Raw genomic sequence first — 26,299 nt, forward strand, 5'->3', positions numbered from 1 at the left:
ACCTGCCGTGCTTGTGCTTGTGCTTGTGCTTTGTACACTTAGTACGGCTTATCACCGTCGTCCACATCATATCCTCGTGACTTGGGCCCAACTTCCATCTTCCTTTTACCCAAGCAATACTTTGACTTTATTTTACTACACCACTCTTCTATACCAACGACTCCGGAACGCCTCAAACATTCCATCAAACCCTCTTCCCCATACTTTATCCCTCTACTCGCCGACTGTCGTCCATCGCGCCGGCTCCGATACTTTGGATACCCTTCATAACCCGACATCGGAAACTAGTCCCAACCGCCATCATGAGTAGCCCTCGCCGCAGAATAGAGACGGATGTGAGTCTTTAATAATATGGCACTGAAGCTGCTGGGGTATCGTAACTAATATGGAGTCTCAACAGGTCATGAAGTGCGTTGTCTCTGCCCGATCTACCTTGTCGTTCTAGCGCTAACATGTCTATAGGATGTACGAACCTCAACTCAACCTCTTAGTTATAGACTGACAGGAATAGGCTTATGAGCGACTACGAAGTCACACTCGTGAATGACAATAGTAAGCACGTAGTCAAGACGTCGATATCTACCCCGCTAACAGCTACCAGTGTATGCCCCTCCTCACCCCCAGTAACTCCCAGCGATTTCCTGACCGATACTCTCAGGCAAGAGTTTTATGTCAGGTTTAAAGGACCGGCAGAGAGTGAGTTCAATCGACAACACCGTTATCGAACAACACAGTTAACATTGCGAAGCTCCATTCGAAGGTGGAACATGGAAGGTCCATGTCGAGCTCCCCGACACGTACCCTTACAAGTCTCCAAGCATTGGTTTTGTTAATCGCATCTTTCATCCTAACATTGATGAGTTGTACTTTACCTAAGAGATCCCACTAGAAATTGTTCTGCTCGACTAACAGCTTCAGGTCTGGCTCGGTGTGCTTGGATGTCATTAACCAAACCTGGTCACCCATGTTCGACATGATCAACATTTTCGAGGTCTTCCTCCCTCAACTCCTTCGATATCCCAACCCGACCGACCCTCTCAACGGAGAAGCAGCAGCCTTGCTTATTAGGGAGCCCAAGAGCTATGATGCGAAGGTTAAAGGTACGTAAGGACGGACCTTGGGGCTACGATTACTTACCATACTAGAATACGTCCAGAAATACGCCTCTAAGGAAGCCGCAGACGAAGCCGGAGCCGAGAGCGAAGATGACGATGAGCTATCCTCAGTTGCCAGCTTTGGAGACGACGACGACGAGCCCGCGGGCCAGATGGATGATGTATAATGTCAAGGTTTGACTTGGGCGAGCGTTTCGATTCACACAAATGGCGTCATGGGATCAATGGGCGGACTAGGAGCTATCATTGGATGGAGTTGCAGCAAACAACGCGCAGGCTTGCACTCGGATCACATTTTGTTTGTGCTATATTAGGTATACTGCACGTTGCTTCGCTTGTATCTTACAGAGGAAGACTAGACGGAAATGGCACTGGATGTCATGGCTTGTTAGTCAACAGTGTATCAGCTGGGACCGTAAATATTTGGACATCCCGCCAACTCTACCAGGAGATTCTGCGGCAGGAATATACAGGATAATTGACTTTTTATTCTATAAATTGGGTTGTGCCCGGGTATCATATCTCGTCAATGCATATAAAACCAAACGCCTTGCTATGGAACCTTAATCCGAATCATAGTCTACCAAACCTGTTGGCGCCGTCTCTACTGTTTTCGCCCGTGCTTTGGCTGGTGGTCCCGAAGTATGCGACTCTGCTTCTTGTACTGGACGTTTCCGCTTCACTCCAGGTAATCTTGCAGGCCCTTTCGTCTCACTTCGCCCATCATTCAAGAAAGGATCTTTGGCGGCACGAGTATTTCCCATGAGTTCTGATACAAACGTCTCTTTCCGCTTCGCAACTTCCTTGTCGGATTTAAGCTTGTTCCCACTCTTTGAATCGACGTATTTCTTCTTACTCTCTTCAGTCTTGAACAACGGTTTTGACAAAGCTCGATCTCGACCACCGTCCACGGGCCCAAAGTTAACGAGAGCTGCGCGACGAGCATCCTCTTCTGTACCAGGCACAATATCAATGCCAAGACTCATGCGATCCTGCAGATCCTCTGTCGCTGCTGTATCGCGCTCGCGCTCCTTGCGCCCGACCCTGAAAGCCTTCCGTAGCTTTTGATTCTGCGTATATGGATCGTCCCAGTGCTTCGCTGACGCTTCAAGAAGCTCATCTATACGCAGCGTCGCATTCTTGAGCTGCTCTCTGTCCTCGATTGTTTTCTCAAGACTCGCAAAGGCGTTCTTCCTAAGTGCCTCGCGTTCCTGGTCCGTCATTATAACCTTATCCCCCTCGCGAGGGACATCCTCGCCGGTATCCCTCTTCGTGCCGCCCGCGACAACCACATACGCCGTGTTCTTGGGATCAGTGTGAATCTCAATCTCGCCGCCGCACTCGACGTGCTTGAACCGGAAACTCCATATGTGCGTGGAGAAGTAGCTACCGACGCGGCGCTTCTCGGCGTTGAAGCGGACGCCCTGGCCTATGATTGTGGGTTTCGGACAGGTGCTGCACCATATTGCGTAGGGGAGCTCGAAGCGGACTGTCAGGGAGCCTGGTTTGGAGGCGCGGGCGCCGAGGGGGTGTTTTTTGTGGAGGGCGTTGGCGGAGATTGTGCCTTCGACTTCTGGAGGGACGTAGCGTCCCATGTTGAAGCCTTGCATGGCTGCGGTTGTTGTGGCTTGTGGCCGGTGTCGGTGGATGTGAGGATGTTGAGGTGAAGATTACCTAGTGATGACTGAAGGAAGGGTTGTATGTTAGTACCTTTTTTGGTGGAGGTACGTCACTGCTTAGTGGGGTCTGTTGGTGTAAGTCGATAGGTATCCTGGTTGCCAACCAGTATCAGTATATCCACGATCACGTTGGATGTTAGTGAGAGCAATTTTATAGGCACTGAGTATTTGTAGATGAGTGAAAGAAGAAGGGGTAAGTTTGAGGGCGATTATATCAATAGTAAGAGACGAATTTCAGTGTAGTATATCATGTAAGTAGACTTTTTTCAACTGGGTTTAACATGAAGTCTACATTTAGGTATCCGTATAATAATAAGGGACGGAATTAGTAGATGCCATTCAGGCTATTATTCTAGGTCAATTGATTTTTTACTTTGACTAAGAGGTCATCTTTCTACTACCCACTAGACTTGTCATATTAACCACTATTAGATTGACAGGAAATCGAGGCTTCTATTACTGTATAGGCTTCGTCTCGACGCAGTTCGTCTTCTTTTTTTGCCCTCTCTTTCTTCTTCTTGTTTATTGCCGCAACTTTGGATGTCAATAGGGGAACTACCTCTGACTCACCAACTTGGGAATCTCTTGGTCAGATTTCCTTGTAATGACAGCGTTTTATGGAGTACCGATGCCAACGGACATATGTTGGTTGGCATGGTTTACAATATCTCACCAATCAACATAACTCATGATACTCATAAGTGGAATCTTATTTCCTTTACAACAGCCGTCGACGAGACTTTTAGTTTGTTGCCTACACAATGATCCAATCACATCTCACGGCGAGTAACGCAAACTCCCTGTAGAATGTACATAGCCTACCAATAATCCCTGTAACAGTCATACCTCACTTCTCATGATGCCCTACACCAAACTATCTGCCTATATAATGAGAATACTCATGACTACACCTCGACATCTATCAGCATCTCTCACCTTTTCACTCAAATCAACAACTAAAGTTCGATCCTTCACAGCCATGGCTCCCCACAACGATGTCGAAGCCTTTCATGAGGCCCTCCGCTCCAGCAAGCGCATCCTCGCTCTCTGCGGTGCTGGTCTCTCAGCTTCATCCGGCCTTCCAACATTTCGAGGTGCTGGTGGCCTCTGGAGGAACCATGATGCTACCTCTCTCGCTACTCCCGATGCTTTCGATGATGACCCTGGTCTTGTCTGGATGTTTTATGGCTACAGACGTCACATGGCGTTGCGAGCTCAGCCGAATCCTGCACATTACGCTCTGGCAAAGCTTGCGGAGAAGAACAAGGACTTTCTGTGTTTGACCCAGAATGTCGATAGTAAGCATCGCGGCAATTATACTCTACTGCTAGCTAATTGAATACTTAGATATCTCTCCAAGAGCAAACCATCCACCAGAGCAACTTCGTACTCTGCATGGGTCTCTGTTCGACATTAAGTGCAGCAACGATGCATGCTCATGGATCGAGCGAGACAACTACAAAGATCCCTTCTTCCCCGCTATAGCGCAGGCATCTGAGGATGTCGAGCCTGGCAAACCATTCCCGCTTCTCGACGCCAACAGTCCTCTGGCCCCAATCCCCCATGATGAAATCCCCAAATGCCCCGAGTGCAAGACGGGCCTACAGAGACCTGGCGTTGTGTGGTTTGGAGAGAGTCTGGACGAGTTGATGATAATGGGCATCACAAACTGGCTTTTGAAGGATAAAGTTGTAAGTCAACCCAACCCCCCATTCCAACGAAAAGAGACTTTAATCAGCTAATTGAATTTATCAGGATTTGATGCTTGTCATCGGTACCTCTGCCCAAGTCTATCCCGCTGCAGGCTACATTGACAAGGCCAGGCGCAAAGGTGCCCGCATCGCAGTCATCAATCCCGAGGCCGAGAATGAGGAGGAGATGTACAAGATTAAACCTGGAGACTTTGCCTTTGGTCAAGATGCTGCAGAGTGTCTGCCTGCTCTTTTGGAGCCAGTTATTGGGAAGCTTGAAAAGGATGGGAACTGAGAAACATGCATGCGATAGCCCATGGGTTTCCTCACAATAGAAGGAAACATGTTGGCCGAAACGAAACAAGCTTCTTTACATATGGAAATCGTGATACAAATATAAAACTTCTCCTAGTCGAGCTCGCCAATAAATATCGTTGTGAAAGTACACAGTTAGCCTCGTATTATTCCATGTTAGTGTTAGTCGTTTCGGTTTCAGCACACGTCCCCTTTAGCTGAAGCACGCTTGCAACCAACAAAACTCCTGTCAGCAAATTCAATAAGCAAAACCTTCTCAATTGTGCTAAAGCCGTGACCTATGAGCAGTCAAAGCGAGGAGGATTCCTCCACTGCAAAAGGAGAAACAATCCAGACCCCTATCTAAACCCACCTGAAATTGCGGGTTTCTATCTAGAGCTAAGTTATGAGGTCCGTGTTGATGGTGTTTAAAAAGATTGTGTATCCCTAGTTTAAAGGAGTAGAATAATAGAAAGAAAGAAAAGCAGAATCATTTCCTTGTTATCAATTACCTCTATATCAATTAATTTTACATCTCTAATAATGGCCTCCAAATTCCTCGCCCTGGCCCTCGCCGCCGCCGCCCCAGCCCTGGCCAAAACTGATCTCGCCGGCTGCACCACCTATGATACAGTCGTCAGTAACGCTGATGGCATGTACGCTACGAGAATCTGGTACGTCCCCGACTCGGGCGAGATCTGCGACCTTCTCGACTGTGGCGGTGGCCGAGCTCCTCCCAAGACCACTGTCCCCGGATGTCCCGCCTACGAAGGCACAGAGACGTACTCTCCTCTCTTTATCAACCCCAAGACTCTCGGTGGTGCTGCCCCTACTGGTGCTTCTGAAGAGACTGCAAGCGTTTCTGCTACTATCACTTCAGCCCCTGTTACAGAGACAAGCGCCAGTGGTACTGCCACTAAGACTGAGGCTGCCACTGAAACCGAAGCTGCTTCTGAGACAGAGTCCAAGTCTGAGAGCACGGTCAAGCCCATCCTCTCTGGCATCCGCAAGGCCAACGACACAGTAAAGTCTACTGCCATCACCACCCCCGGCCGTGCCACTCTTACTACCACTGCTTCCTCCGGAGCCGGATCCGGTACCGCAACTTCCGGATCCGATTCTGGCTCCGCTTCCGACTCCGAGTCCGCCGCTTCTGGAACGGGGACCGCCGTTTCTACCGCCGGTGCCGCCGCGATGCCCACAGCCGGTGCTTTCCTTGCTCTCGCCGGCGCCGCCATCTACGCCGGAATGCTTTAGATGATTAATTATTTAATATGGGATGGATATGGGACATGTACCTGGAAAACATCATTTTATCTCTTTTCGTAAAATAATAGACACGTCAATTTCCTTGTACTTCTTCTTTCCGTATTACCCTTTGCCGCTTGACCCGTAAGCAAACGTCTTTGCCCGCCGGTAACCACCATAACCAAGGATATTCCGCCCATTTCCAAAGTTCCGCCCATTCATTCATTCTTTCTTATCCCTCCTCTCAGTTTTTGTTTACTTGAGCAAAGTTCAACTTATCTAAACCCCCTGGTCACCCCCCGCCTTTTCCGCTCTCCGCCCGTTTAGATCTCCCCCGGGTTCCACCACGACGAGCAATAGGGCGTTGAAGCTGATAGGTCGGTCAACCAACTCGTGCTATCAAATGACAAGATCTAGCACCAAGAGGGCGTCTTAGCTCATGGGCTTGTCCCTGATGTTGTACATCAAACTTGAAGATGCATTTCTGGTTGTGAGATACATATAAAGATCAATAGTAAATCAATATTTCAAGAAACCCTGTAGTCAAGATGACCTCAAGTACTCGAGTCTTCTGTATGACACGGTGCTCATCCACCATCATACCTTGATTGTAACTTGATCAGCCATCACTTGATTGATTGACCGTCTGTCTTACTCTAGAACCATCTGTCTTTGTCTCGCTTCCCCCGCAAAACCTTGCTTCCCGTTCCCACATGACCATTTCTACAACGAACCGTTGCTTCTACGAGTCAAACGCCTACTAAATTCACCATCACACGCCCTGTTTTGTTCCATCCTCCGCCAAGCAAAGCCCGCCGCTAGCCGTACACCCTCCGTGCTGACGACTACATCATTGTCACGATCCTTGTCTTGTCGAGTAACAGGGACAGAGAGCTCTTGTAGAGTTTCAATTCAAGTACCCTTGACCGCTCTTCGTTGCCTACATCTAGATCCCAATCCATAACGTCCTAGAACCTCTCACGAAACACCAAACCTCTCTTCAAACACTCAGAAACAAACATCATCGTCAGTTCGTATATTCATCAATATGGGCTCTCACGACTCTTTGAACCAAGCCGAAGGTGTACCTCGGTTCTGGTACCGCGATAACTTCTTCCTCACAAACGACAAGTCTTATCTATGCCCCCGAACCTTTAACAAGTCTCTCGATGACAACTGGTGGAGCAGCCCCTTACCAAACGGACAACTCCAGAGGGTGCTGGATAATTGCTTGACCTTGGCCGTGTACTATACTCCTCAGACTGCCGATGAAATGAAGAGTGAGTTGTCTGATCCTGTGTTCGTCCCTTTGCTAACAAACAATCCAGGAAACGGCATTGCTTCACCAAAAGATGGCTCCCCGCACAAGATGGTCGGTTTCGCTCGCGTGGTGACCGACTATGTAACTCTAGCCTACCTCACAGACGTTTTCGTCGTCGAGGAGTTCCAGCGGCGGGGATTGGCGTCGTGGCTGATGCAAGCTCTCAAGGAGATAGTCGACGAGTGGAAGCACATGCGCGGACTTCTTCTCATGACCCACGACCAAGCCGCAGCGAGGCTATATCAAAGGGAATTGGGTGCTCAAGAGTTCGAAAAGGGTCCATCAGCCGGCCTAGTAATGCTCGAAATGGCTGGTCCAGCTGAGAAGCCTGCACCCAAGCACTGAAAGCACTTTCGCTTTGTGTTATTTCTTTCCTCTTTTTGTTATCTAGCGATGCATTTACTCTTGGCTTTACGCCTGGGTGACTTTTTCTTCTTCTTTCGAAGGGGGTGGTTTTGTCTTCTTAGCGCTGTGATCCGGACATGGCGGCTCGCGTCTCAATGGCGCGTTTGTAAGGAGGAGCGATAGGTGGCTGGACGGGATCTAGAGAGACGTAGTCCTCAGGGAGCTTATACGAAGCATCGGAGTCAAAGGCGGATAGATCTCCACAGGCAATGAACGGCGCGACCCATCGACTGTTTCTCTCCGTGTCTTCAGGCACTTCATCGTAAACCTCCATTTCCACAACACCCTCGTCCTTTGCCATTGAGTCCTGCATATCAACACCTCCCTTTTCCTTGAGCATCTCCTCCAATCGTCCGCCCACACCGAGTGGCTCTTCGAGGCTGGCGCGGAAGCCGGTGGGGGGCTGGAAGTTGATGCACACAATGAAGGCTTCCACGCTGCTTGCGCGACTACTACGGGGCTTGGCCACGATGACTTTTTCGAAAAAGATCTTGAGTTGGGCGTATAGAACGTCGACGTTTCTCCCGCGGAAGATCTTGGCGACGAATTTACCTCCAGGCTTGAGAACACAGAGGGCCAGGTTGAGGGCGGCAAAGAGCAATTGGGACTGGACGTAAATATCAAGGTCGTGGAGACCGGTAACATCAGGAGCACCATCGCTCAAAACAAGGTCGACGGGGTGCGAGGCCTGTGTTCCAGCAGCCTTGGGGTCGTAGGAAGAATCAAGAGCAGAGAGTAGAAGAGGTACTGTCGCAGGGTGTGTAATATCGGCTCGAAGTGTAGTGATACCGGCAAGAGGTGAAATAGGTTGTAAATCGATCGACACAATTTTAACATCCTCTCTTGGTTTTGCAGGTTCGTCCTCCTCGGTTTGTTGAATCTCGGTTGTCTGCTGCTCGCTGTCTTCGCCATCCTTGGGTAGAATACCCAGCATCTGCTGTCGAAACTTGGCTTCCTTATCTTGCCAAGCAGCTCTGCCAAACTTCTCTCCCTTGATTAGTACGCGGGAAAGTACTTGCGACCAACTTCCGGGAGCGGCGCAGAGGTCGACGACTCGAGTGACATCGGCGAAGAGATCGAATTCTACAGGAACATAAAAGTCAATTACAATTACAGTACAGACGGAATTATTCATGGATTCTTACCCTCGTCAAGCTGCAGCAGCTTGAATGCACTTCGCGCACGCCATCCTTGCTCTTTGGCGAGACGGTAGTAGGCGTCGCGTTTATCTTTTGAGGATTTTCCCATGTTGGCGACTTGAATATGTATTGGATTGCAAGTAATGTCAAGTGTTGAATTTTTTAAAGTCTGAATTTGGTGCCCCGCGTTGATGGTGGGGGTGCCCTGTCAAAAGTTACCCCTCTATGGATCAAATCAGACGGGATTGGCTTGGAAACTCGGTATCAATTAATGAAGTGTAATTGTCTATTTTACAGACTCGTCAAGAATCGTCTAATTCAAATCATATCTATTCCATCTTGGCCAGACGCTTTTTTTCCCCTCAAAATCCCAACTCTTCTCCTACAACTTCTAGGGCTTCTCTTAACAAAGCACTAACCGTCTCGTGTCCAGCTACGCCAGACGCCCGAACAATAAGAGGATAAAGTCTTAGAAGATGCTTCCTCCCCTCACTCTCAACGTTTCTCAATTCAGGGATTGAGTCACTATCGCTCTTCAAATCAACTAGTTTCCGTAGAATCCATGACAGCTCCTTTCTTTGGCTCAGAGGTTGAGGCATCCGTCCCCGTAGAGGCTGGTCAGCGATATATGCCCTCAATGTCAATGCGCATCGAAGTATAAGGAATGGTGCAGCTGTGCTAGCGATCTGGGCATGGAGGCTAACTGGCGACTCAAGAAATCGACTGTGTTTTGCGTCGGGGAACTGAGGTGTCGGCGGTTGAATGACAATTGTTGGTTCGTCTCTAGCAGAAACCATATCAAACAAAACCTCGCAGGTGACATATGCCATATTCACGCGCTTTGTCGGTGGTACATGTACAGTTCGGCCTGCACGATTACCATAAAGCGCCGATAGGCCTTTTTCGTGTGTCCCGTTGATGATCGACTCCTCTTCTGGTGAAGGTGCATGGATTATCGATGTCTTGAAGAGACTCTCTGCGTAAGCCGTTCGAGCCTTTTCAGGGACCGCTGTTGCACCCAGAGAAGGTATGATTAGTTCTCGCAGTTTATGGAAAGATGCTATATCGAAGCTCTCATCATTGGCAAAATTTGTCTCTGGGGGAGCAATACTGCAGTCCGCGCTCATGATTCCATCAGCGATGGCCACCACAGTAGTCCAAATTTTCTGGGTAACTTCTTTCGAAAGCTCTAGACTGGCAATGTGTGCAAGAGTCGCGTCGAGGACAGTAAGCGCTGTAGAGGTAGCCAGCCTCCATGGCGGCGTTGATTTCGTGATTGTAGTGAACCCGTATTTCAACGCAACGGGTTTGCACAGCGCTTCCAGGGCCTTGTAAAAAGAGTTGCTGCTATAGATATCGGAGTTCGCTGAATGACTGACAATGAGCTTCTCCAGTTCCTTCATACTCATTTTGGAGAGCGCAATGTATGTGCGCTTCGAGCCAGACTTTGATGAGTTAGCCTGAACGAATGGCAGGACGACAAAATCCGCAACTTGGGTAATCATGGCCGACGGAACACCTTCAATGTCGGTTCGGATCATCTGAACAGCTTCAATAATTTGCGCTTGTAACTGCGTCATGTACTCAACATCTTTGACGTAATCGCCTACTGTGGCTTCATCCAAGGTCTCGCGGAGCAAGTCCAGAATCCTGGAGACCCTATTCACCTCGAGACTCTCTTGTATGAGCCGGTAGATTTCTGTCAGAACCGACACATAGGCAATGAGGCAGTTTTGGTTATCTTCTGCCTTTTCACCAACAGGTTTGGAAGTTGGAACTTCTCTTGCCCAAAGCTCCCACGAAATATCAATCGCAGTCTTGCTAAAGGCAGATTTGCCATCGTTGCTAGTTTCGGACAGGATGTGAGCAAGAGCTTTGAAGATGGCAGTATTAATATCAAGGACTTTGAAGTCGAGTAGAGTGATGAAATGAGTAAGTAACTCTTTCCACAGGTCGTCAAACGAGGGATGAACCGCAAGGATATCGAGATAGTTAGCCAAGAGGCTTGAGATACCGTTGAGGACCACAACGGCTGTCTCTGTCCACTCAGCACGGTCACCATCGTCTGCTTCTTCGTCTTCTCCCGACTGCAAAACTCTGATTTCTTGCTCGATTGATGACAAGAGTTTGAAAACGACTGATTTGACACATGTTGACCACGACTCTGAGCTAAGCCGATCGCCGTATGCATCAAAGATTCTGAGCAAGGTCTGAATCGCGCTGTTACGAAGCTCGAGTCTATCATCAGTAGTAACATTTGTCAGTCGGAGCAGAAGCAACATCCACAATGCAGCATTTGAGCATTTGTGTTCATGGTCAGCCGCCATCTTCTCAAGATCGGACGGGCTCGTGTTTTGCATCATTTCCGCAGGGATATCAAGCGACTCGTTCTTCGAAGAAAGAAAGTCGCTAAGCACCCAGAAGAAGGTCACCGTCTAGAGAACGTTAGTACTCCTCGAATATTAGAGCGGAAAACTTACAGTCAACGCAATGTTAAGATCGTCATCTTGTGAACAAAACTTGTAGAGGTTATCGACAAGGATCAAGAAACACGAGTTCGGTAGCGAGGCCAGAAAGTCTGAGCAAATAAGCTGGAGGGAGTTGAAAGATGACCGGATAAGCTTTGCTGATCGAGTGTCGAGGAGGATTGGATTGGCCACGGAGCCGCGACGATACTCGTGGTCGAGTTCTCTCGTAACAAAGATGGTGCCAATGATTTCGAAGGCAATGTCCCATCCCTTGACTAGTGTTTCTCCATTGCTCTCAATGATACTCTGAAGCCCGTCAAGGATAATTTTGTGAATATCAATATCAGTGGAGTGGCTTGCAAGAGATACCTCACGGTCTCCCTTGAGCAGAGGCTCTAGTGACATACGAAGCGCCTCAAAGAACCGTAGTTGTTTCTCCCCGCGAGCCTCCTCTGGTAGGGAGGAAGTAACATTGGCAGCTTCCCATACTAATTTGACAAGAATCTCAGCTGCCCTTGTTCGGACGGATGAATTTGTGTTTGAGGAAGTCAAAGTGTCGATGAGCTTTTCGGTTAGTACATCCCAGCCAGATTCTTCTGGGCTGTATTCCAAGAGTCGTTCGATGTTGATATTAGCGAGCTCGCCGATTTTGGCAAGGGCGAATTTATCTTCCTGGGTCGACCCAGTGTTCATCTGCCCAGAGGCTCTACGGACTTGTGCGACAGGGGCCTTGAGTTGCTGCCCATCGGATGGTATTTGGGCCTGAGATGCCGCTTCAGGCTGTTCAGGTAGTCGTTGCACCAACAAACTACAAACGGCCACCACAACTTCCAGGAATGACTCGTTGGGGAAGTCAATCGTGCTCTCAATAAGTCTCGAGGCCGCAGTTTCGACCGCACGAACTTCGGAGCTGAAGTTGTGCATTAATGTTGTCGTTTCGCTGTCGCCCCCTGAATCAAGCCCTCGATTAAGACTTGGTGCTCTGCCAGGAGTCTTTCCACTGACGTAAAGTACAAAGTCTGCCTGCTGCAGAGTTTCCAATATGATATTCCAAGCATCTGACAAGGTTGGACCCAACGCAATACCTAGGTTAAGAAGTGCTCGCAGGCACAACAGATTACGAGTATTCAAAGAGGCGACCGAAACGTCGAACGATGCCTGCCTTCCCTTATCAGGGGTAGGTGTAGTGGGCGTCAGGCTTTCAACGCTGAGGAGTCCTCGAGCATTGCTGAAAAGACTGCCATCGGTTGGTGTGCTAGGTGTCTGAGGACGCCCCTGGCCAGAATTGACACAGGCATTGAGGAGATTAGACGGGACAGCTGCCTTGCCTAGGCTTGTAAGGAAAGCATCACGAGGCGTTGTTAACTGCAACAAACCAGCGACATGCGCAAATCGCTGAAATGCACGTACTAATCCATGGTAGTACTCTGAGTCCAGTGCAGCGTTCAAGAACGTTGAGCAAGTGGCAAGAATGGCTGGCCAGCATTCTTCGACGATTGCGGCACAAATCTTGACCTCGGAATGTTGAGGATGATCTACCAGTGAGAGCGGGTTCACGGGAACAGGGTTCTTCCTGAATGATGCTGACCTTTCCAGCTTGCTTTTTGGTGATGCGCTGTCATGTTCGCTTTGGGGTGCAGGTGAGTCGCGCCCAAACTCTTGTCTCGAGTTTCTCTTTCGATTTCTCGTCTCGCTTCCAACCGTGATAGACAGGACAAGCTTTGCGAGGTTGTCGGAGACATTGGAGATACAGGCCAGTACCAGACTGTAGAGGTAAGACTCTGGGATTGCAGGCGCCTCAGTCTTGTCAAGCTGATCGATACAGGGAACGCGGACTGAGCTGAACTGCGTACTAATACCTATGGTTATAGTTTCTGACCCAACCGGTCCCGTCATCAGCCCGGTCATACCACTGGCCTCGGCGATGGCTTGCTCAGACGAGCTCTGAGTGTTTGAGCTGATCGTAGGTAACGATGATTGGGGACCAAGTCCAATCAAAGCAGGCTTCTCAGAGCTTAAGCGCACGAACGTAGCTATCAGGGGTTTGAGGACATCTTTTTGTCCTTCAGTAGCATCAAACATGGCGTAGATGCGCCTGAGGAGGGCGTGATCTGCAAATATCCCCCGGAAAACCTCCATGCACAATGCTCTCTTCCAGAAAGTCTCATCTTGGTCAAGGATATGTGTTAGCACAGCCAGCGCCTCGCCGCATTCTGAAGGTAAAATGCTGATATGCCTACGCAGCATTGTGTACAGAATTCGCATCAGTCGGACTGTAGTTGCAAAGTTGGGCTTCGCCTTTAGTGCGCCTATGATAAGTGGCATAACCCTGCTGCGTAGAATCTGCGCTTGCTCGGGATGTTTACTGAAGACAGTGGCATGATTTGTTATAACGGACTCGATAAGTTCTAGCCCAAATGTCTGTTGAAGTCCCGAAATGCGAATGAACTCTGGCCGTTGGTGTTCGGTCATCAGACACAAGTCATTGAAGATCTAAACAGGTTAGAAATGGCAGTAAAAGGCATGGCAGTACATACTCTGTAGGCGTCGGTTGCTGCAGGATGATTATCTGAGTATTCTGCATCGGTGTTCATAGATCCTTCGCCTGCTTTCTCTACTTGGAGTTAGTGCCTGTTTATTTTGTTTGTAGAGAAACTCACTGTCTTCAGCGACAACTTTATCAAAGACGGACACAACCAGTTGCTGAAGTGTCGCCGCTGAGGTATGGTTCACAATTGCATTTTTGCTACTCTGAAGCGTAAAGCAAATGTTCAACGTCGTTACCAACAAGTTTCCTTTGAGATCGGACGCATAATTCTGAACAAGCGACGGTAGCGCTTGCAAGATCTTGAGCTGTACATCGAGACCAGCTGATGTAGCTTGCATCAACGCCTCCAGGACCTGGTTCAACTTGGACCTCGGTAAAGCCTGGGCAACAATGAGGCGCTGAAGACAGACGATGGCAATTGCAGTAAACTTTGCATTTTTTGTGCCACATGCGATGATGAAAGGGTTGACAAAGTTGGGTTTTTGAGACAGCTCTGTATGCGAGTCAGATATAGCTTTCACTAACAGTGGGGAGCTCTTAGACCTTCAGGGGCCGTCTGTTCTGACGGATTTCTCAAATTCCTTAATTCTTCTAATGATTTCTCTGCAGCCTGTGATAACTATAAGTCATTCTGTCTTGTAGCGGCGATGAAGGTAACTCACATGTCGCAGGTCATTATGCTTTCTCTTACTCTCCTGAATGAGATTGGTCAACTCAGTGGAAAGGAGTTGTGTGGTCATCTTGGGCAGAACGCGCGATTTTCCAGCTCAGGGCAGAGCATATGATTTCTCCGTAGGTCCATACAGCTATAGGACTGATTTTATTTTGCCGATTGATGATGTATCTCTCTTTATAGGGTGTTGATGCTTGTAGGCAGTGATGTGTCCCTTGTAGATGAGGCGGCAGAATTACTCACCGCCTGCTATTCACGTGGGGCAATGGCCAAGGTAATCATGGCAATTCGCAACTTCCATCATGACTACTTAAAAACAAGAAGGGATCATGAAAACTAAATTTATGCTTTACAGTGCAATCTAGCATCTTTTAGCATTGATTCTATCAAGTTCTATGGCAAACTCGATAAACTGTGTTTGGTATTTTTGTCAATTTCTCATCTAGCGTTATATGTCTGTAGGTCATCATATTATTGTCATCACACAGGGCAAGGTTGTCCTGCCTTACGGTCATGAACTGAGCATGATACTATACTTATTTAGTCAGTCAAGATAGATCATCTTGCTAGTGTTATTTTGCACATCATAATACGTTCTCCAGAACAGCCCCGTGAATCTATCGTTCTCGATTCATGGTTATAAAGAAAGTCAGCTGGAATCTGCCAAATTGAAAGAAGTCGGCTCATAGCAGCTAATACGTAGACTTTGCCCTGTGCATCGATTGGGCCATAAAATCAACAGATGCGCTACGGCATTTGATGGGACAGAATAAGCCCTGTGAACCATTCAAGCTAGCAATTCTGAACGACATGCAATACCCCAACATTTTGGCGCATCATTCTAAATCTCTTTTTGTGGGTTTTGAGAGTTTTACCCAAACGATCGTGAATCGACCTGGCCCCCCTGACTTGTTTGGTCGCTTATTCGGCTTTGATCATTTCAAATATGTCGTCTATCTGGGCGTTGGCCGCAGCTGGTGCTGAATCTTTACCAGCCTCTTCGTCCGTCTTCGCTCGCTAGACCGGTCGATCTGCTGTGGCTAAAAAAGACTCGCCAAGCCCAATCTCTAAAAAAAAAAAATAGAAGAAGAAAAAATACGCCGCTTATGTTTGTTAGTTCGCGACCATGACTTCACTTGACAGCTGAACCTACCAACTCCATAACCATGTTTTGCACCTTGCATCTAGCATTTAAGAATCTTAGACGGGGACGTTGTTGAAGAGGTAAGAGACGGATTCTCCGTTATGAGTTCGTCGGATAGCCTAATTTATCAGTCAGTAATATGGCGTATCGAGAAGGAGGAGCATCATACCTCGGCAAGGGTTCCAGATACATCGATGACCTTGAGCTTGGGACATCGCTCAATCTTGTCACCCACTGTTGGGGGTTAGTAAACTACAGGTATGGACGCACGAGTCAAGACTTCAAAAACTTACGAGGCACGGCTAGATAAAAGTTAGTATATGGAATCAAGTCAAGATGAATTACTTACTGTTGGTAACAACGAGACCAGAGAGGACAGAGCTGTTGATGGTGTCAATGGCCTTGCCACTCAGAATACCGTGAGTGACGATGGCATAGACTTCACTGGCACCGTGCTTGTGGACGGTCTCAGCAGCCTTGGCAAGCTATAGTATAGTTAGTTGGTGTCACAAAAGCATTTGTCGCTCACTTACAGTTCCACAAGTGTCTGCCATGTCATCAACCAAGATGGCGACCTTGTCCTGGACGTCACCAACGAGCACCATGCGACCAACGACGTTGGGGCGAGGACGCTCCTTGTGAATAAGAGCGAATCCAGTGTTCAGGCGGTCAGCAAGAGAGGTAGCACGCTTGGCGCCACCAGCGTCGGGGGAAACGATCACGCAGTTTTCCACGTTAAGGTTCTCTCGGATCCAACGAAGGACGGAGGGCTCTGCGTAAAGGTTGTCGACTGGGACATTGAAGAAGCCCTGAATCTGAGAAGCATGGAGGTCCATGGTGATGACATGGTTCTACATAGCTGTTAGTATATTCGTGGATACAGTGTTGGTGATAAAACGTACGCATCCCGAAACTTGGAGCATGTTTGCGATCAGTTTGGCACTGATAGGAGCTCGAGACTTGTCCTTCTTGTCTTGGCGCGCGTAAGGAAAGCTGGGGATAACAGCAGTGATACGTCTGGCCGAAGCAGTTCGACAAGCGTGGATCATGATGAGAAGCTCCATCAATCCATCGTTGACATCTCCAGGAGCAGTAGACTGGAGGATAAAGACGTCCTCATCACGGACGGACTCGCCGATAGAAACACTAGTCTCACGGTTGGAGTAGTTGAGGCTCATAGTGTTGGCGATTTCAATGCCGAGTCTTTGAGAATATATCAGCAACTTGTACATCACCTCAAAGGCGCCCGGTTGCGCTTCTGGGCAAAACAAAAGTTAACATACCGACTAGCGACTTTGGCACTGATTTCGGGGTGGGAGCTCCCCGAGATGAGTTTGATTTCGTTCGCCATTTGATCCAACATTGTCGAGGAAGGGAAAGAAAAAGAGCGGGGCGAAGAATTTTTGGCGGCGAGGAATAAATAGCGAGCACGTCGGGTTAGAATCGGGAACTTTAGGTATGCGATTCAGGTTGTTGGTTCAACGAACGCCCTAGTTTTTGGAACAGCGGCGAAAAATGAGTATCAGGAGGAAAGATGAACAAGCTCCGATCAATTTCCAAAAGTCATGAATGAGTTTCAAAGTTTTCCTTTCCGGGTTTTGAGTTGTGGAGCAGTCGGAGCTACAATACCCGCGTTAAGTTATAGTCTGCTCTACACCACCTAAAAAAGTTCTCCATGTTTGTCCCAAGGCTGGGTCATGTGATGCTAAAAAGCAGTGATTGTGCCATTGTTGAACTCTTTTGATTCATTTTCAGCTAGAAAATGGATTTGCGGGGGCCGTCTCAACTCTAATTTGGGTGCAAAGACGTGTTGAAGCCGTCATGATGAGCCAGCCTCTAAAGACCAAAAATGAGACAAGACGCCTCTTACTTCAATCATATAAGCAAGGACGACATTGATAATTCCTCCCAATCAATCCGACGTCATTTTTCAGCTCTTGTCACCCTTTGCCTATAAAGTCAGATACCCTGTCACCTGTCTCCTGTCCTTTCTACCCCTCCATTACCGGCTTGGATCGGAACTGTCTACCAGGGTAAAAAATGGAGTCGACTTGATTGATCCTTTTCTTTGTTCCTATCCGTAAACCCATCCGAAACCAGAACTAGACCCCAGTCTTCCTATGAGAATCATTCCTAAAATCGCACGACCTTAACTAAGCAGACTTTCAACAAACAATTGATTTACGATTTACGATTGCGATTTCAACTCTAGATCAACTGACGAAACGATACCGATCCTCTCTTCTGTACAACCATTCCAAACAGCAGTAACCGCCACGTGATCCCAGCATTCTTGTCGAACCAGTGATTTGATGCCCCGTCACAACTCTTCGCCTTTAAACTTCACCGCTCGCCCGCCTCACACATCTCATGCAAACAATGTTAGATCCGGGTCATCTTCCAGCATGGCACACCATCATTCCTTTTCGCCGCGGTTGAGTCCCGCCATGACTTCGACCACGTCCCTCAACGACTTGGGACGTAACCGAAAACTCCGCCTTCTAGTCGCCGCCACCGGTCCTCGCGATACCTCTTGGGCTCAAGCACTTGTTGTGCGCCTTTCCAAAAACCCACAGATTGAGGCTCGAGCCATCGTCGACGATGTAGTCCCGCGATTAACACAGACCATCATTGTGATGCAGAATAGAGGGTTGGCCCTTGGAGCGGGTGATAGGGCCGACGATATCGAATTCTATCGACAGCAAGCATTCGAGCTGGTGGAATGGGCAGATCTCATGGTCTGTGTACCCCTCGATGCCGACAGTATCGCCAAGATGCTAGCCGGCGTAACCGACACTTTCCTCGGCGAAGTACTCAGAGGATGGGACACCCAAAAGAGCATCGTCTTGGTTCCTGGCATGAGCACACATATGTGGTCAAATCCGATGACCAAGAAGCACTTAAACAAATTGCACCGAAAATGGAACTGGATACGTGTCGTGACGCCGATATTATGGCACTACGAAGGATCGCCCAACCCGAAACGAGTGCCTAACTGGAATGGTTTCAATGAAGTTTTGGGGATAATAAAAAACCAGGCCGACTTATTAGGACTCGGACGAGATGTTGAAGTTGCGACCGGGCTGGGCATGGCAGACGATGCAGACGTAAGAGTCCAGTGCAAGCTTCCACCCGAGATCTGGACTATTATTCTCGACTATGCAGGGGATTGGGAACTTTCAAAGGCTCTGGGGATGTACACCAACCTTCCAATGCCCACCACATGGTCAAGCCAACCCAGGGACCCCAATGATCCACTCAAGGTGTACGAGCACGAGCTCGAGTGGACGGTTCTAACTTGCAACTCTGCTGCGATATGTAAAAAGATATCGCAATCTCCACCAGAATTCCACGACATATCAGCCTTGGTCATCAAACTCGTAATCAAGTTTGGCCTTATTGACGTATTGGCATATATGGAAGCCAATCGGCCAGATCTCTTCAAGGCATTCGATGGCACGACACTACCTACCAAAGCATCTGCTTATTATCCACGTGTCGATGTGCTGGACTATTGGAAACAGAGTGCATGGTTCAGAGATCGTCATGTGTACGATGCGGAAGCAGTTGACGGCGCCTCCAGGTTTGGACATGTTCGTGTTTTAGACTGGTGGTGGAGACGTTCTGGCCTAGGAATGCGTTACACAGAGTCGGCGCTGGAGCAAGCTAGTGGAAATGGCCATCTTCTGGTTCTTGAATGGTGGCGCGACGCAGCAGCTCAGGACGACAAGGTCGTTCTACGGCCGGGCCGGTCACTGTTATGGGCAACACAGCATGGACAAGCTGATGTCTTGCGGTGGTGGGATGCTTCAGGTATTCCTGCCGCACACGGTGACAGTGTTGCCAAAGTGGCCAGTCGCTGGGGCCAAGTTGAGGTTCTGGAGACTTGGAGACGCCTTAAAGGAGATGATAAGCTTGTGTTTGATGCCGAAGTTCTCGTTTCACCCACCATATTTATGCATTTATCGGTGCTCGAATGGTGGCGTAACTTTGCCCACGGAGAGCTTGAAGGCATGGAGGGCCGAACGCAACAGGTAGAGTTCCGGACATGCAACATCGAAGAAGCACTCGAAGACAGCATAGGAGATCAGAGTGCTGTTCGGCGTTGGTGGACACAAAACGGGCTGAACCTAGGACTGCGAGATGAGGAATGGCTCAAGACGCGCTATCTTTAGAGTACTCCAGGTCGTCAAGGCTAGTACTAGGCGGACGCAGCTACGCCGCAACTCCTCAGCGGTACATCAGCCCTGAACCCGGCCGTACGGAAAGGCTGTGTGGCAGCTGAAATCCTCGCGTGGCATGGAGGTGTGTATGCTGCGGGACATATAGTAGGATCGATAAGGGAGATGAGATGCCGGCTTGTGCTAGCATCGGGTAATGATGATCAAAGTTTATTGTTCCTGGCATTGGTACGTCTTTGGAGGGGCGCAGGCGTTTCTTCTCATTGGTTTTGAGTCTCTTATTGAGACTGGTCTATACGGATATTGAAGCATTCGGAGCGTTTGGAAAAGATGGCGCAGGATTGAACTTGCAGGCATATATTCACGGATGTAGATGAAGAAGAATAAAATGATGGCGTTTTGTGCAATTTTAGCTTGGTTGTTGGTCTTGGAATGAGGTTACGTGACTATTTTTGATATACTTGAACTCTTCGTTGGTGAAAGTTCCATCTTCTCTTGGTGCAGCATCGAGATGATCAACGACAGTAATTCTCATGATTCAACATCAAGCATAATCTTGGGAAATTCTCGAGATAAAGTGTATATCATCTTGGCAAATCGCCAAGCTGGAATTGGCATCCGGGGGTGGATCCTCTACGACTACGGATACCTACCTAGGTACCTTCAAGTCAAGAGAGATATATCATCAACCGGGCCGGTCCATTCAAAGAAATAGGGAAGAAAACACGATTAGTGAGTTGAATAGTTAGGTTTGTGTACCACTGCCGACCGCCCAGTTGCTAGTTCTCAAGCTTATTTTGAGCTTTTTCTTTTCTCCATCGTGGTTGGAGTCTATCATGGTGACCAGGATTATTTGGTATTCTCCACACACACATATCACACCCTGGCACAGATTACACGGCAAGACATTCAGTTCTTCTTTTCTAGAAGACTTTCCTGTCCATTCACGGTCAGCTATGACGGTTTCTGTACATGGCTTGTGGCGCTGGGCTTACAGTAGTTAGTTGATCAACCGGAGCCAGGCAGAGAAACCGGCAGGGCAATAACTTCCATTTCAGCTGAACATATTTTTCTACAGAAAGAAACTCGCATAGGAGAACGAAAACAAACAAAAAAATGAGGGGCCGGATGGTTCCGTGCCCACAGTCGTTTGTCGTTCGGATAGATGGACATATGTCATGTCATGTTCCTTTTTCTATTACGTTTTTTCCGACTTTGTATTCGTGGGGCCCCAACAAATCTCCAGAGATTTGGGCTCTTGCTTGTTTGTTTTTTTCTGGAGTTTTGCGGGGGAGGAGATCTTTGCGTAATTTGTGTACCTAGATCTGGGGAAATAAGTGGTTACAGTACTTGGCGATTCAAGTGTGAAGTTATTTACAAAAAGTTAGTAGGTTCAAAATTTGGAGAAAAAAAGAAAAAATCAGATGCATACAAGCTGATGAACAGTTGGGGTAGGGACCCAGAGAGGAGTACAGAGGTAGCTGTCTAGACTTGTTACAGCACTTTTCTTATCTTTACGGTGCACTTCTCCAACCAAAATAAGCGCGCTCAGGGGGGAACTGATAAGATAGCCCAACTAACACAACTTTTTGCAGGGTTTGTGTCGTACCTGAACGATGCTAAGTTATTTTATCTCTATAAGATGATCTTACCATCACATCATGTCTTGTTTTACTGATTCTATTCTCATTGATTGATTCCCTCAGTAAACATAATCAGCATCATCACTAAAATAACTCGCAATGCAAATCGGACACAATCCGATGCTATTAGGACAAGGATCAACGAGCTTACCTAGACTTAAACCCATGCTTAAAATTAAGAGCGGGAAAAAAAGACCTCGTTCATCGTTTCCCCCGCATTTCTCCTCTTCTGACAGAGACTTTTCTAACACTGAAGTTTTGTATTGGGGGAGATGTACATTGGAAACCATTGCCTCGGTACCGAGATTGACTTGTATTTCATTACGTACAATTTCACAGTTGAATTGTCTGGGGTAAGAACCTTGCATCGGAGCCGCGATAATGGAAGGGTTGGTCAAGTATTGGAGCGCTCTTCAGTTATAGGAGATGTTCTTTTGAACTCCAGAGACATCACTGAACAGACAGAGTAAAGCCAGTATATTGACTCTATGAATCAAGGCCTTCACTTATACAATCACTGAATTACACACACATCTTAGCCGCGGTGGATGCTATTTCCCGCCGTGAAACTGCCTATCTCGACCCAACTGATAACCGTTTGCCCGCACGCCAACATTAGGCAGGCAAGGATTGTCCCCTAGCCTCTTTTCCTTCTTGGCACCTCTAACGCTCCCCCAAACTGACACTCCAATTCCAAGCCACCACTACTTTACTGTATACAATTTCGCTTTCTCCGAGTCATGCCTTGTCTTGCTTCTCCCCACGTACTACTACGTCGCCCGTACTTGCCCGTTTGAGTGAAGACCACCGGCCCGGTCCTCGAGGTTTTACTGGAGAGCGGCTTTCTATTTGCCTCTATCTATCATTACCTACCTACTACACTGCTTATCATGACCCCATACTCTATAGCTAGCTGTGGGGAATGTCACTCACGGTGCCTAGTGTAACATGGTATCCCTTCACTTTCGCGTGTGCATTGCAGTATAGTCACCAGTTTCGGGCAACTTTGTTGTTTCGAATAGCTACAGTAGCTTAATCTACACCATCAGTTCCTCTTCCAGAAAACCGGGCCGGCTCTCATAATGCATATCCTTGATCATGGTTACAGCGACATGATTCTTCATAAAAGATCATGTCTCCCCCCAATCTCAAAGATGTTTATGTCCAGGCTTGTGTCCACAAGACAAACATCCCTCTTATAACCTCATCTCCAATACACCGCGAGAGTTTGAGTGTTTCTATACAACCTCATCTTCTTCATCATGGGTTATCACGAAGACCCCGAGTCGAAAGCCGTTGAGGCTCCCAATGTTTCTGACACAGCTCCTGGTGTTCTCATCGATCACAACTCGGTCGATAATGAATATGGCCGAACCGTTCGAGGTCTCTCTCCTCGCCATGTCCAGCTCATGGCCATCGGTGGCTCCATCGGTACCGGTCTTTTCGTTGGTATCGGTGGTGTTCTCTCCAAAGCTGGTCCCCTCTCCGTCGTTCTCGGATACTTGATCTGGGGTGTCTTTTTCGTCTGGCCCTGCAACTTGTGTGTTGCAGAGATGTGCTCGTATCTTCCTATCCGTGGTTCCATCTTTGAGCTTGCTGCTCGCTTCGTCGACCCTGCGCTTGGTACGTTTTGCATATCCCGAATCATTTAGACATACACACTAACCGGTTGAATAGGATTTGCTATGGGATGGACTTATTTCTACGCTGGTCTAATGCTTGTTTGTGTCGAATACAGTGCTGTCGCGACTCTAATGCAATATTGGGTACCTGATATAAATCCTGCAGCTTGGGTTGCCATGGCCATGGTCATCTGCGTCATGCTCAACGTCGTTGCTGTCAAGTACTACGGTGAGGCCGAGTTCATCATGGCATCCCTCAAGGTCATTCTTCTGTTCGGTCTTCTCTTCATCACTCTTATCACCATGTGCGGTGGCAACCCCAAGGGCGATGCCTACGGATTCCGCTACTGGAAGGGTGGAAAGGCTATGAGACCATATCACGCAGAGGGCGACCTCGGACGCTTCTGCGGCTGGTGGAAGGTTATCCTTTATGCTGGTTTCACCATTGCTGGGTAGGTTCCTCTGTTTGTCTTGACCCGATATATCCTTTTACTAACATGCGATATGCAGCCCCGATATGATCTCTCTGTCGTCTGGTGAAATCGCCAACCCTCGACGAACCATTCCCCGAGTTGCCAAACTCATCTTCTACCGACTTGTTGGTTTCTACGTCCTCGGTGTATTGGCCGTCGGCGTCATCTGCAGTTCCGATGATACACGCCTGCTTGGTGCTATCGAGGACAGCGCTGCTGGTGCTGCTTCTTCCCCCTGGGTCATTGGCAGTAAGTTCCACATCACTGATCTCAAATACCGTAGAACCATTACTAACACGCTTGTTCGCAGTTGAGAACCTCGGTATCCACGGTCTTCCCGATTTGATCAACTTCCTCATCCTCACATCCGGTCTTTCTTGCGGAAACGCCTACCTCTACTCCTCGTCCCGAACTCTCTATGGTCTTGCTCGCGATGGCCAGGCTCCTGCTTTTCTCATGAAGTGCAACAAGGCCGGTGTTCCCATGTACTGTGTCCTCGTCGTCAGTCTTCTCAGCTGCATCACTTTCCTCGTCGCCGGCGAGTCCTCTGTCACCGTCTTCTTCTGGTTCGTCGACCTCACCACAACCGGTCTCATCGCCACCTACACCATGATGATTGTCGTCTTCATCGGTTGGTTCCGCGCTCGCAAGGCGCAGGGTCTCGACAACTCTGCTCTGCACTACGTCGCCCCCTTCAACCCCTACGCCGCCTACATCGGTTTGTTCCTGGGTACCGTCGCTCTCATTTTCATCGGTTTCGACAAGTTCGACCCTTGGAGCACACAGGGTTTCGTCACCAGCTACTTCTGCCACGGTTATGCCGTCTTCCTCTTTGTTATCTGGAAGGTTCTCAAGAAGACCAAGTTTGTCAACCCCAAGAGTGCCGACCTTGTCAGTGGCAAAAAGGAGGTCGATGAGGAGTGCAAGCACTGGGAAGAGGGTGGCATTGAGGAGAACTACAAGCGTGAGCTGGCTGCCATGCCTTTCTGGAAGAGGACCTGGGAGCGTATCTGGTAATTGGAAGCGATATATCTCAAAAAAATGCAGATGTGCAAGATATAATTCTTAGTTGAGACTGCAGTAATACTATCATCATTACAAGTTCAAATTCATTACTTTTTGCTGACGTGATTTACCATTTTGTTTGACTATTCCAAAGTCTAATATCGTCTGTATTACATGAGTTTCTTTCACCATGTTTACCATATTTACCCGATGCTCAATTAAAGGCCATTGAAACAACCAAGGTCCAAGAAAAGTGACTACAGATGCGAGCAATCTATTCTTCAAGAAAATAATACAAGTTTCATTAGTAACGTGGGTCAACTTGATAACATCTCTATTCATCTAAGTATGTCGTTCCATCAAGCCTCTTGGCATGCACATACCCTACACCCGCAGGCCCAAATACAACCGGAACCTTCAACATCCGAACAAAAGAAAAGAAAAGAAGAACTACAACCATTTGATCACTGACTCGGTTGAAATTGAGCACACCCTCGTTGAAATCACGATGCAGGTTTCCGGCAACGAGGTCATCATACAGAGTTACATTTGATGGCAGGTTATGGTGGCACAGGCAAAGCAAAGACGGGACGAAAACTTTGTGTTCCACACATGGATCAAACAAACTCAACATATGCTTGTTGTAGAAATACTATATTGTGTTGAGCGCTGGATACCTACATAGTAGAAGAAAATATGTGAGTTTACAAGGTCACTTGAGCTTGGATTGGTCGCGAAACGCGATGTGGATATTTGAACAAACCGGTTATTAAATGAATCGGCAACTGCCTTGGAGACTATCCGTGTTGGAAATTGCTTATTGATTCCCAACATGTGGAGAGAGGTTGCAATGTTGAATAGAAAGTGGAAATCTAATCGTGGAGAAAAGCAAACATAAGAAAACGGAAACCAAAACAAGACACGGGAAGAAAAGAAGCAAAAGTTTCAAATTACACATGACCCTGAGTACTGAACACCCCCCCCAAAGGACCGAATTGTTCAACATCGCTCTGAGACAAGTAGAAGTTTAATTGATGGTGGGATAATTATTGATCGCAAGCTGCCAAGAATAGGTAACCAAAAAGGTCATTGTTATTAAAGTGAATGATGAAGGATGTTTCGTGTGATATATTTGGTTTCTATCCACTAACAAGGCTGTGCAACGAGGTGACAGCAAACCTGAAACCACCAGATGAAGAAATAGAAACAGACGATCTACATATAGATAGATACTGTACTCACCTACGATTATGTACACACTGACTGATCCGTGGAGGAGGTGACCGAAATTGAAAAGAGAGACAAGACAAGACAAGGCAAGGTCCTGCCTTGTTCAATCCCGTGTTTCAGTTCAGGGGCTTCAGCTCTTGAGAACAGACGGTAGGGCCGATGCGCGAAATGGATATCGAGAAACGAGACGAGGGTTTGGACATTGTCACTTTCCAAAAGTGACAGAGCAGAAACAAGAACATACAGAATTGGGACCAGACTCTTTTTAATTTAAAGAGGCATATTGCCAATATATAAAATCGCATGATTCTTGCCGACAACGACACTATCTACTCCCTGGTTTGGACTGGTAGACCCCAATAGTCAGTTGACGACGGGCTTGCATGAGTCGCTAGTTGCGGGTTTGGCATCTCTAGTGAC

At 47.9% G+C, this 26,299-nt stretch overlaps 10 protein-coding genes across 10 annotated transcripts; 6 read left to right on the plus strand and 4 right to left on the minus strand.

Annotated features, from left to right (window-relative positions):
* Positions 1 to 543: 543 nt before the first annotated feature.
* Positions 544 to 1,282, plus strand: UBC8 (Ubiquitin-conjugating enzyme E2 8; the record flags this gene model as incomplete). The annotated part of the gene is made up of 6 exons (XM_044856742.1): positions 544 to 552; positions 602 to 623; positions 685 to 696; positions 749 to 863; positions 919 to 1,100; positions 1,146 to 1,282. 6 exons carry the CDS (start codon positions 544 to 546, stop codon positions 1,280 to 1,282), a joined length of 477 nt encoding a protein of 158 aa, XP_044704055.1.
* A 396-nt stretch (positions 1,283 to 1,678) lies between these two features.
* On the minus strand, positions 1,679 to 2,725 carry FPOAC1_012387 (uncharacterized protein; the record flags this gene model as incomplete). The annotated part of the gene is made up of 1 exon (XM_044856743.1): positions 1,679 to 2,725. One exon carries the CDS (start codon positions 2,723 to 2,725, stop codon positions 1,679 to 1,681), a length of 1,047 nt encoding a protein of 348 aa, XP_044704056.1.
* A 958-nt stretch (positions 2,726 to 3,683) lies between these two features.
* On the plus strand, positions 3,684 to 4,780 carry FPOAC1_012388 (uncharacterized protein; the record flags this gene model as incomplete). Its single annotated transcript, XM_044856744.1, has 3 exons — positions 3,684 to 4,092; positions 4,142 to 4,485; positions 4,550 to 4,780. 3 exons carry the CDS (start codon positions 3,684 to 3,686, stop codon positions 4,778 to 4,780), a joined length of 984 nt encoding a protein of 327 aa, XP_044704057.1.
* A 542-nt stretch (positions 4,781 to 5,322) lies between these two features.
* FPOAC1_012389 (uncharacterized protein) lies at positions 5,323 to 6,036 on the plus strand (the record flags this gene model as incomplete). Its single annotated transcript, XM_044856745.1, has 1 exon — positions 5,323 to 6,036. One exon carries the CDS (start codon positions 5,323 to 5,325, stop codon positions 6,034 to 6,036), a length of 714 nt encoding a protein of 237 aa, XP_044704058.1.
* Positions 6,037 to 7,075: 1,039 nt separating this feature from the next.
* On the plus strand, positions 7,076 to 7,693 carry FPOAC1_012390 (uncharacterized protein; the record flags this gene model as incomplete). Its single annotated transcript, XM_044856746.1, has 2 exons — positions 7,076 to 7,307; positions 7,356 to 7,693. 2 exons carry the CDS (start codon positions 7,076 to 7,078, stop codon positions 7,691 to 7,693), a joined length of 570 nt encoding a protein of 189 aa, XP_044704059.1.
* Positions 7,694 to 7,811: 118 nt separating this feature from the next.
* Positions 7,812 to 9,001, minus strand: FPOAC1_012391 (uncharacterized protein; the record flags this gene model as incomplete). The annotated part of the gene is made up of 2 exons (XM_044856747.1): positions 7,812 to 8,836; positions 8,899 to 9,001. The coding sequence occupies 2 exons, from the start codon at positions 8,999 to 9,001 to the stop codon at positions 7,812 to 7,814; spliced, it is 1,128 nt and encodes a 375-aa protein (XP_044704060.1).
* A 253-nt stretch (positions 9,002 to 9,254) lies between these two features.
* FPOAC1_012392 (uncharacterized protein) lies at positions 9,255 to 14,648 on the minus strand (the record flags this gene model as incomplete). Its single annotated transcript, XM_044856748.1, has 6 exons — positions 9,255 to 11,327; positions 11,373 to 13,853; positions 13,898 to 13,974; positions 14,021 to 14,401; positions 14,452 to 14,518; positions 14,571 to 14,648. 6 exons carry the CDS (start codon positions 14,646 to 14,648, stop codon positions 9,255 to 9,257), a joined length of 5,157 nt encoding a protein of 1,718 aa, XP_044704061.1.
* Positions 14,649 to 15,781: 1,133 nt separating this feature from the next.
* On the minus strand, positions 15,782 to 17,088 carry FPOAC1_012393 (uncharacterized protein; the record flags this gene model as incomplete). Its single annotated transcript, XM_044856749.1, has 7 exons — positions 15,782 to 15,844; positions 15,895 to 15,959; positions 16,019 to 16,027; positions 16,075 to 16,210; positions 16,259 to 16,576; positions 16,628 to 16,928; positions 17,009 to 17,088. The coding sequence occupies 7 exons, from the start codon at positions 17,086 to 17,088 to the stop codon at positions 15,782 to 15,784; spliced, it is 972 nt and encodes a 323-aa protein (XP_044704062.1).
* Positions 17,089 to 18,172: 1,084 nt separating this feature from the next.
* Positions 18,173 to 19,900, plus strand: FPOAC1_012394 (uncharacterized protein; the record flags this gene model as incomplete). The annotated part of the gene is made up of 1 exon (XM_044856750.1): positions 18,173 to 19,900. One exon carries the CDS (start codon positions 18,173 to 18,175, stop codon positions 19,898 to 19,900), a length of 1,728 nt encoding a protein of 575 aa, XP_044704063.1.
* A 2,911-nt stretch (positions 19,901 to 22,811) lies between these two features.
* On the plus strand, positions 22,812 to 24,661 carry FPOAC1_012395 (uncharacterized protein; the record flags this gene model as incomplete). The annotated part of the gene is made up of 4 exons (XM_044856751.1): positions 22,812 to 23,172; positions 23,227 to 23,623; positions 23,682 to 23,893; positions 23,955 to 24,661. 4 exons carry the CDS (start codon positions 22,812 to 22,814, stop codon positions 24,659 to 24,661), a joined length of 1,677 nt encoding a protein of 558 aa, XP_044704064.1.
* Between the last annotated feature and the right edge of the window lie 1,638 nt (positions 24,662 to 26,299).

Source organism: Fusarium poae, chromosome 4 (genome assembly GCF_019609905.1).
Source record: "Fusarium poae strain DAOMC 252244 chromosome 4, whole genome shotgun sequence".
NCBI classification, from domain to species: Eukaryota; Fungi; Ascomycota; class Sordariomycetes; order Hypocreales; family Nectriaceae; genus Fusarium; species Fusarium poae.